Genomic DNA, 10617 nt, shown 5'->3' with positions numbered 1-10617 from the left:
TGACATATTGTTATTGGTATAATTTAATATCGGATCCCACATATTTTAATTAAATAAGTAATATAAAATATCATTAACCAATCATAGTATATCACCTCAGCAGTATTAGACACCTTAAGATGTCAAATAACAACACTCTTTTAATTTTGGCCCTCTCTCTTCTTTTGGTGATTATTATAAATTAAGATAATTATATATTTATATAAATATACACATGCATGCACATATTATTCATCATTATGAATATATATTTTTGTTGCCTGTCCTTATCTAGTGGGTTTATAATTAATATCATCGCTTCTTATATTGTGTTTAACATATACATATACGTTCAAATTTGAACCAAAACAAAGTATAAGAAGTAAAATCGAACATAACATTGAAAAGTTATTTGTTGAGACTAACTATTCAAATAAAGGAAGAAACAATACAATTCATACAAAGTTGTGTGCCCCATTTTTTTCTTACTTATTCAACTCGAACCTTTTCTCATCATTCTTCTATAAATAGAAACCGAATTCAAGCCAAAATATAATTCATAAACCAACCTAGCTAATTATTGTCAACATCCCCATTTGTTTCTCTCTTATTATCACTCTCCATTGTCCAAACCTAGCTAGCTAGAAAATGGCGTTTAGGGACTACTTAAATTTTTCCCTAATAATAGTACTAGCACTCCTTTCTGCTTTTCCAAACACCATCTTTGCTTATTCTCTCGACGAAGTCAAATCATGGTGTGGCCAAACACCCAATCCCCAACCATGCGAGTATTTTCTAAGCACCGCCCAATATAGTAACTATCACGTCCATGCCCCCATCAAACAAAACTCCGACTTCTTTAAGATATCCACCAAGCTCGCCCTGGACCGGGCCGTCCACGCTCACAACGGCGTCGTTTCGCTCGGGCCCAAATGCCGGAACTCGCGAGAGAAGGCAGCCTGGGCCGATTGCCTCGAGCTCTACGAGTACACAATCCAAAGACTCAACGAGACCGCTGACTCTGATGACAAGTCATGCTCTCAAGAAGATTTCCAGACGTGGCTCAGTACGGCTCTGACCAACCTCGACACGTGTCGTTCTGGGCTTCTCGAGATGGGAGACCCCGACAATCTCCTGCCGTTGATCACGTCCAATAATGTCACCAAATTGATTAGCAACACTTTGGCTATAAACAAACCGGGGTCGAATACTAAACAGAGTTACAAAAATGGGTTCCCTAGTTGGGTGAGGCCAGGTGACCGGAAGCTCTTGCAGTCGTCGTCACCACCGTCTTCTCAGGCCGATGTTGTGGTGGCGCAAGACGGCTCCGGGAAATATAAGACGATAAAAGAGGCGGTGAGCGCGGCGGGGAGTGGAAAAAAGAGTGGCAGGTTTGTAATTTACGTGAAGTCTGGGACGTATAAGGAAAATATTGAGATAAAGGGCAAGAATATTATGTTGGTCGGAGATGGTATTGGGAAGACTATTGTTACCGGAAGCAAAAGCGTCGGAGGCGGTTCTACCACCTTCAATTCAGCCACTGTCGGTACGTGTTTATATAAATATATATATATATAATCATTATAACTTTATGATTAAAAACTCATTATTATTATAATTATTAGTTCGTAGAAGTACTTGATCGATAGTGAAATGATTTGATTCATTCTTCCGTAATTTAGCAACATAATATTTAATAGAAAACTATCTTCTTCTTTTTAAAAACTGAGCTATTTAGTACTAGGAAGGAAGATTAAAATATAATTAAGTGTACGTACTTTTTTTAGCAATTAAATTTGGAGATTATTTATACAAATAATACAAGTCAAAGTCGTTAACACTTAAGGAGAAGTAATAAACCATACGTACAAGGGAAGAAATAAATGCCCATAGATTTGAACTTTCTTTTGTGATCATCTAGAAAATACACGACCAAAAAAATCAAACAATAGCTAGTTATAAGGATATATCTTTGAAAACAAACAAGTTTTATATATGATAATTATAAATATGATAGTGAAATGACTTGATTAAAATATAATTATTGTCCTACACATAATTATGCATACTATTCCAATTTTAGTTTAACGTGGAAATAAACTGTCTACACACTGAGAAGTTATTTATCTCCAAAGTGGACCATTTATGGAATTGGTTCGATCATTAGACTTCTTAATACATCACAAATATTTATTACAAACTCACACAAAGTCCTTGTAGTCCCACCCACTAATATAAATAATATAAGTACAAGCTTAGACAAACTACATTACAATATCTCATATTTTTAATAATATTACAAATTATCATCTTAGTATTGAGCACAATATTAAAAACAAAATATTTGTTGGACACATGAACTATATTTAACGCTAGCATCTCGCATTAGATTTTTTTTTTTTTGTTATTTGACATCTTAAGATACCCAATAGCATATGACGTAACACTCTATAATTGGTTAACGATACATCATATACTTATTAAATTCAAGTAAGTATGATCCGATATTTAATTGCATAAATAATGGTATGCAGTAGTGTTAGACACTACACGATTCTATATTAGATGTTAGAATTACACGTGTCATGATAGGTATGCATCTCCAGCATTTTTTTTTTTTTTTAAATCTAAACGAAAATTCAGTGATAATGACATCTTATAATAATGATTTTTATACAGCTGTTGTTGGAGATGGATTTATTGGTCGAGACATGACATTCCGAAACACAGCCGGAGCATCCAATCACCAAGCCGTGGCACTGCGGTCGGGTTCGGATCTATCCGTATTCTATAGATGTAGCTTCGAAGGTTACCAAGATACCCTTTACGTCCACTCCGATAGACAATTCTACAGAGAATGTGACATTTATGGCACTGTCGACTTCATATTCGGCAACGCTGCTGTTGTGTTCCAAAACTGCAACATCTACGCTCGTAACCCACCCAACAAAACCAACACCATCACCGCCCAAGGCCGAACCGACCCGAACCAAAATACGGGCATTTCGATCCACAACTGTCGGGTCACCGCCGCTTCGGACCTGAAATCGTCCCAAAGCTCAGTCAAAACATACTTGGGGAGACCCTGGAAGGAGTATTCGAGGACTGTTTTCATGAAAACTAGTCTTGATAGTTTGATCAACCCGGCGGGCTGGTTGGAGTGGAGTGGCAGTTTTGCCCTCAAGACTCTGTATTATGGTGAGTACGCAAATACTGGAGCGGGTTCGTCCACGGCGAACCGGGTCAAATGGCCCGGTTACCGTGTAATTACTAGTGCATCCGAGGCTTCGAAATTTACCGTGGGTAATTTTATCGTGGGTGGGTCGTGGTTGCCTGCTACCAGTGTGCCTTTTACGTCTGGTCTTTAATTTCCATGATGCTCTTTTTCAAATTTGTAAATCATTGTGTATTTACATTTGTTACAAGTGATGTCTTATAAGGGTAAATTTGGTTTTTTATTATTATTATTGTTTGTATTTTTCAAATAAAGTGATCAAAGTTCACTACGTAAAGGGTACCGTAAGTACCATTTGTCATTATTCTTTATATGGTTTGAAATTGCATGAACAATTAATTGTCAATTGTTCTGTAAAAGTATCTTCTTTTAATTTTTGTATAAATATTAATATATATATTAAGGCCTGCTATTGATAATAATTAGTTAATTGTATTGATGTTCTTGTTATACGTAGTGTACGGTTATTTGGACTTATTACGTACGTTGCTTGAGTGCTTAGCCAACTTTAGATATCAATTTAACACAACTGAAGTTTATTTGTTGAACAATAATTTATTTAGGTTTCAACATCATGAACTTGATTTAGATATATATCAACATCGTTACAAAGTATTAAATGCATTGACATTTTAATATTATGTAGGAATAAAGAATAAAATATACAACTAGAAAGATGGGGCGAAAGATTGAAGTTTTATTTATTCTAATGATTTAGGTGTTTGATTATAATATATATATAGACTTTGGATGTATTAATTTGATAGTAAGCACTATAAGTAATATATAATATTATATGTGATTTTTTTTTAAAAAAAAGACTACATCCTATACTTATTTGAAACTTGTGGTCCCCAATTTATATCAATAGTATCACTTAGGTCCCTATTTTAAATTGTGTAGTACTTAGGTGCCTATTTTCTTTTAAATTCTACAATTTAATCCCTATACCCTATTTACCAATCTAAAAATATTGAATTTAATGAGAAATCTATAGTTATAGTGTTTTTATTTTTTTTAATATAGTGAATGGAAAAAAAATAGTGAATGATAAGATCATGATAATTTTTTTTTATAGATAAATCTCAATTCTTTATATTTGATTAATGTTTAATCAATTTATTTCCCACACGTACAACAGTTGTTTAAACCATGATTTTGGCACAGTAAACTATTCATAATTTCTTAAAAAAATCGTCATATAAAAAAATTGAGGTTATAACTTTTTTATATGCTGAAAACATAAATGAACAGTAACCGTTGAGAATTTCATTAAAATTTTATAGTTTGAGAAAAAAAATATTACAGTAATAAAATAACGGAGAATGAAACAAACAATTGATATATTACACAAATAATAAAAAAAATACTATTATTATTGTTTTTCCTTTAAATTTAATAATTTTTAAGTAGTAAATAGAGTGTAGGGACTAAATTGTATCATTTACTAGAAAATGGGGGTCTATGTGCTACAAAATTTAAAATGGGGACCTAAGTACTATTGTTATAAAAGAGAAACCTCAAGTGCTATAAATCTCCTTGTTTGAAAGAGTTTATTGTAACTATAAAGTTAGTTGAATTAGTGGCAAAAACCTCAAGAATCTCACATAGCAGGTTTTGACTACTGGGATTCACATTTTAAGCTAAGGTATATCTATAGATGAGAAATAAATGACTAACTAATTTCAATAATAATCAGCAATTTGTAGCGACTTATTGGCTTACTTTTGACAAAAAAAAATTCGAGTCGCAGAGTCAATATGCTTTGATGAAATATACTTATTCTTTTTACATTGAAGTTATATTTATCTTGATATATAGGAGAGGGCAATTTTGTACATGACTAGCCACTACAAAAAAAACGTCCTATACCGAGAACATCGTACCGAGTACAAGTTCTCGGTATAGATCTTTTACACACCCGCCTCCTTTACGCGGTTTTTCTTTTCTAGTTTGTGTACCGATGACCCTATACCGAGAACATATTCTCGGTATAGGGTCTTTACCGAGAACGTGTACTCGGTATAGTTAATTCAGACTCCCGCCTTTTTTACGCGGTTATTTCTTTTTAGTTTGTGTACCGAGGACCCTATATCGAGAACATGTTCTCGGTATAGGGTCTTTATAATCTTCATCTTCCCCAAACAGAGAGCTCATTTCTCTTAAACGGAAAAACACCAAACCCCATTTTCTCCGCCCCCCATTTCTGTTTTCCTGGATTTCGGCCCCCACAAACTTTGTTTTTGGTCAAAGTTTCCCTTCCAAAGGCGATTTAAGTGGCTATAAGGCTTATTGAGGTAATTATTTACAAATATTTCAGTTTTTTTTTTGTATAAATTGTTAAAAAAAAATTCAGTTTTGATTTTTTATAATGAGTTTTTCGTGGTATTTTTTTTTCAGGTTTTGCATTGTATACCAGCGGTTTTAGAGGTATTTCACATTTTCTTTGTAATTTTTTGGTTTTATTTATATTTTTTGCATAAATATATTTAGGGTTTTTTTTTTTTTTTTTGATGAATAAGGATCAATTTATTGCTCAACAAAGGCTGTTACAAACTCAAGAACAAAGGCCTAGAAATGGCTCAATTGCTCAAACCAATTACAATCACTATGACTAGTTTTCTCATTTTTAAAAAGAGAAAACCTATTACAAATTCCTCTTTTAATTTTCTGTACAAGAATATGAACTGTATACACATTATCATTCCACAGAGTATTGTTTCTAGCTTCCCAAATATTATATTTAGGGTTTTATTTATAATTTGTTTAATATTGTTAATATATTGTTATTTGTTATATTATATATATAATTTCTGATTATGTAATTAAAATAGGTAAAAATAATAATTTGTGATGAAAATTAGTTAAAAATTTAGTGATATCCAATTTAGAGAAAATAATATATTGTGTAGTATTTTTGTAAAATACATATATAGTTTTAAGATTTAGTTAGTTTAATCCTATGATAAATAATTAATTTATTAGTATGAAAATTTATTAATTTAATAATTTATTTTTTAGGTATATAATTTGACTTTTAGTTATAAATATATGTTTATATGAAAATTTAATATTTGATTGTTTGTTTTTTAGATTGAGTTAAATAATTTTAGTTTTAGATTATTAGATTTGGTTAATAAATTTTGATTATTAGAGTGAGTTTTGTTTATTTAATTTGAATTTTGTTGTTGTTGTTAATTTTTTTATTCTTAGTGTTGATGAATATTGATGCTTTGTTTTTGTTGTTAATTTTTAGTAGAATTATGATATTTTAAATAGAAAATTGAATAATTAATAAAATTTAGAGTAATAATTATAAATTATATAGTCATTTACAATGTATTTGTATTGCTTTGTGTATGTTCTGCGACTGGATATTTTTTTTATGTATTATTTGCAGGTTTTTAAATTTTGGGATATATGAAAATACAGCCGTTATGCTGCCCAATTTTTTTTAGAATTAAAAATACTCAATAAAATTTATAATTTAAGAAATAGTGAATTGATAAGTTGTATAATATATTTTTAATCATGATTAAATCAAATTAACAATAACATTATGCAACCAAATATTAATAAAAATAAACATTAATCCTGAAATTTTATTTAAATAAGTAATAAATCTTAAAGTAATTCTAACGATTTATTCATTTTATATATATATATATTTATGAAATTGTATAATGATATTTTGTAATTTTTGTTTGAAGGTTGGGTATTCGGTTTTTGTTGGACTAAAGAGATTGCTAGCAAGATATTGAAGGCATTGGTAAGTTTTTTTTAATTTTTCTGTATTTTTTTAATTTTTTTTTCAATTTTTGAATAATTTATGTTTTTTTATATAAATAATATAATATTAATTTTAATAAAAATATGAAATGATTATATTAGATAGAATGTATTTATTTTTAGGTTTTCAAAATATGTATTAGTAAAAATGATATTAGGAATTGGAAAATTGTTATATGATTGATTAGTATTTTTTTTAAAATAAATTCTATGTTGTTTTGGTGAATTTTATGTGTATTAAACATATTAGTAAACATATTTAATATTTTTTTAGAATTGTAAAATTTAGAGATATTGTGAATATTAGTAGAAGTACTCAATAAAATTTCTAATTTAATAAATAGTGAATTGATAAGTAAAATAATATATTTTAAAATTAAGATTAAAAAAATTAACATTAACATTATGCAACTAAATTTTAATAAAAATAAACATTAATTAAATAATTTAAGTAATAATTAAATCCTAAAGTAGTTAAATAAATTTTAAACAAATCTTAGAAATTTTTTTTAAATTAATCAAACTATTCAATAAAGCATAAGTAAAATATGTAATTTAATAAATACTAAATTAATATGTAAAAAAATAATATGTGTTAGTTCTGATTAAATAAAATTAACAAATATATTATTAGAAAACCATTATTAAAATTAAAATTAAAATTAAAATTAAAAAAATTAAATTTAATATTTGTTAGTTTTAATCATTATTAAAATTAAAATTAAAATTAAAAAAATATGTTTTTAATATTATTTGTTAGTTGTTTTTAATTTTTCTGTATTTTTTTTCAATTTTTGAATAATTTATTTTTTTTATATAAATAATATATTTTAAAATTAAGATTAAAAAAAATTAACATTAACATTATGCAACTAAATTTTAATAAAAATAAAAATTAATCCTAAAGTAGTTAAATAAATTTTAAACAAATTTTAGAAATTTTGTTTAAATTAATCAAACTATTCAATAAAGCATAAGTAAAATATGTAATTTAATAAATACTAAATTAATATGTCAAATTTAAATAAGTTTAATAATATTTACACTGAAATATATTATAGTTAGATATCATAAAACAACATAATTAACTTCAAAAAGCATAAGACATTAAAAAAACATATTTAATTATATTTGCTTTTTTCTTTGGTAATAAGAAATTATTACCAAAGATATAATAGTGTTATTATCACATAGTGATAATATTATATTTTTTTAGTGTTCATCACAAGAAGCCTTAGACCCGTTTAGAGTGGGTGAGTCATTGAAGACTCTTACATTTGCCTCTCTCTGAATTAGGACACACACAAATTGATTGTAAGTTTGATGATTAGTGTTCCGTGCAGTGCTACATTCATACAATGTCGATCGACAAGAGTTGGATTAATTTGACAGATCGATTATCCGATGAGTATGAGGCTGGTGTGATGGATTTTCTCCAGAGAGCCCGGCAGTGCGTTGACTCAAGGGGATTGGTGAAATGTCCGTGTAGGAGGTGTGTCAACGTTGAATTTCAGACGATTGATGTATTAGAAAATCATCTTTTTGTAAATGGTTTTCTACGGAAATATACCAATTGGCATTGGCATGGAGAGGATGAAATAATACCAATGAGAGCTCGGATAGATCAAAATGATGAAGATGAAATGATGGATGTTCTCACTGATCTTATGCAAAATGACAATGACGAACAAGCGGAGAATGAGCGCGGTCAAGAGATACCTACAACTGACTACAGGAGTGGGCAACATTATAACGATTTATTTGCTGAGATCGAGGCTCCATTATTCCCCGGGTGTCAAAATTACACTTCATTGAATTTCCTAGTGAAGTTAATGCATTTCAAAGTGTTGGGAAAAATTCCCAACAAAATATTACGAGCAACGTATAAAAGAAGATGGTGTATTGCGTCATCTTGCTGATGGGAAAGCTTGGAAGGACTTTGACCGAAATAATCCAACATTTGCAATGGAACCCAGGAATGTGCGGCTTGGATTGGCTGCAGATGGATTCAATCCCTTTGGTAATATGAGTCTGTCTTATAGTATGTGGCCAGTAGTGTTGACGACATATAACTTGCCACCATGGTTGTGCATGAGAGAAACTAATTTCATGTTGAGTTTATTAATTCCGGGACCTCATTCGCCAGGAAAAGATTTTGATGTTTTCTTAAGACCATTGATTGATGAGTTAAAAGAATTATGGGTGACTGGTGTACAGACTCGAGATGCAGTCGATGGCAGTTTCTTCACTCTTCGGGCAGCTTTGATGTGGACTATAAACGATTACCCAGCAAGGAGTAGCCTTTCTGGATGGACTGCTCAAGGTTATCATGCTTGCTCTACTTGCAATGTGGCAACACCATCTATTCGTTTACAAAAGAAGGTTGCTTTTTATGGTCATAGACATTTTTTACCAATCAAACATGCCATTAGAAGGGACAAGAAGACATATGGTGTCGTTGAAAACAGATTACCACCACAGCCATTAACCATGCAAGAAATGTTCACACAAATGAGTTTTATACCTGATTCTCTTCCTGGTAAGCATGTCAGTTATGGCGGCCAAAAAAGAAAGCGTACAAAAGAGCAAGTTGGTTGGCGGAAAAAAAGTATATTTTTTGAGCTCCCATATTGGGCCAACATAATGTTGCGACACAATCTAGATGTTATGCATGTTGAGAAAAATGTGTGTGACAGTTTAGTAGGCACAATAGTTGGGCTGGAGAATAAGACCAAAGACACAGTTAGTGCCAGAGTAGACTTGGAGAAGATGAAGATGAGACCAGAGTTACAGCTGAGGAAGTTGAATGGTCGGATACAAAAGCCTGCGGCCAAATTCACTTTCACTGTTGAAGATCGCCAAAAGTTTTGTCGATTTCTTAAATCAGTGAAGTTTCCAGATGGTTTTGGATCTAACCTAAGGAAAAATGTGATTGATAATGACAATAAGATAATTGGTTTGAAATCGCATGATTGTCACATCATTATGCAACGCCTTTTGCCAGTTGGTGTGCATGCATTCCTAGAGAAATCAATGAGTACAACTATTATTGAGTTATGCACTTTCTTCAAGCTCATTTGTGCGAGAACTCTAAAAGTCTCAGATTTAGAAAAAGTCCAAACTTCAATTGTTGAGATTGTTTGCAAGTTAGAGAATATTTTCCCACCTGCTTTTTTCGATATCATGGTCCATCTACTAATACATTTACCGGAAGAAGCAATACTTGGAGGACCGGTTCACATGAGGTGGATGTATCCTTTTGAAAGGTATATGAAAAAATTGAAGAATTATGTCCGTAACAAAGCACGTCCAGAGGGCTCAATAGCAGAAGGGTATGTGGTTGATGAGGCATTAACATTTTGCTCCATGTACTTGAAAGGTGTTGAGACAAAGTTCAATCGTCCAGACCGAAATGTAGATGTTGGTCCATCACTTAAAAAGATGTCGGTCTTTCGATCTCAGGGTCGTCCAATTGGTAAGAAATCATTGACAATTTTGGAAGATGAAGTGAAGAAAATAGCAGATTGGTATATTCTAAACAACTGCAATGAGATCTTGCCATATCTTCGGTAAGTAATTAAAGTAGTTCATCATTTCATTGCATGTTTATTATA

The 10617-nt window shown here is 30.7% G+C and overlaps 1 protein-coding gene and 1 long non-coding RNA gene across 2 annotated transcripts; both read left to right on the top strand.

The window, feature by feature from the left end:
- The first annotated feature begins 338 nt into the window (after nt 1-338).
- On the top strand, nt 339-3485 carry LOC133797642 (pectinesterase 2-like). The gene is made up of 2 exons (XM_062235616.1): nt 339-1525; nt 2659-3485. Exons 1-2 carry the CDS (start codon nt 628-630, stop codon nt 3345-3347), a joined length of 1587 nt encoding a protein of 528 aa, XP_062091600.1. The 5' UTR covers nt 339-627; the 3' UTR covers nt 3348-3485.
- Nucleotides 3486-5408: 1923 nt separating this feature from the next.
- Nucleotides 5409-7079, top strand: LOC133793855 (uncharacterized). Its single transcript, XR_009874991.1, has 3 exons — nt 5409-5511; nt 5615-5644; nt 6925-7079. It is a non-coding gene; the product is annotated as an uncharacterized LOC133793855 (long non-coding RNA).
- The last annotated feature ends 3538 nt before the right edge of the window (nt 7080-10617 follow it).

This window comes from Humulus lupulus, chromosome 8 (assembly GCF_963169125.1).
Source record: "Humulus lupulus chromosome 8, drHumLupu1.1, whole genome shotgun sequence".
Classification (NCBI taxonomy): domain Eukaryota; kingdom Viridiplantae; phylum Streptophyta; class Magnoliopsida; order Rosales; family Cannabaceae; genus Humulus; species Humulus lupulus.
This window is presented reverse-complemented; position numbering and strand designations above follow the sequence as displayed.

What these genes read in the sequence shown, in the direction of transcription:
- LOC133797642 (XM_062235616.1), top strand. Translation starts at nt 628, where the DNA reads ATGGCGTTTAGGGACTACTTAAATTTTTCCCTAATAATAGTACTAGCA. An exon ending in CTTCAATTCAGCCACTGTCG is followed by an intron (nt 1,526 to 2,658) that starts GTACGTGTTTAT and finishes ATTTTTATACAG; the next exon opens with CTGTTGTTGGAGATGGATTT.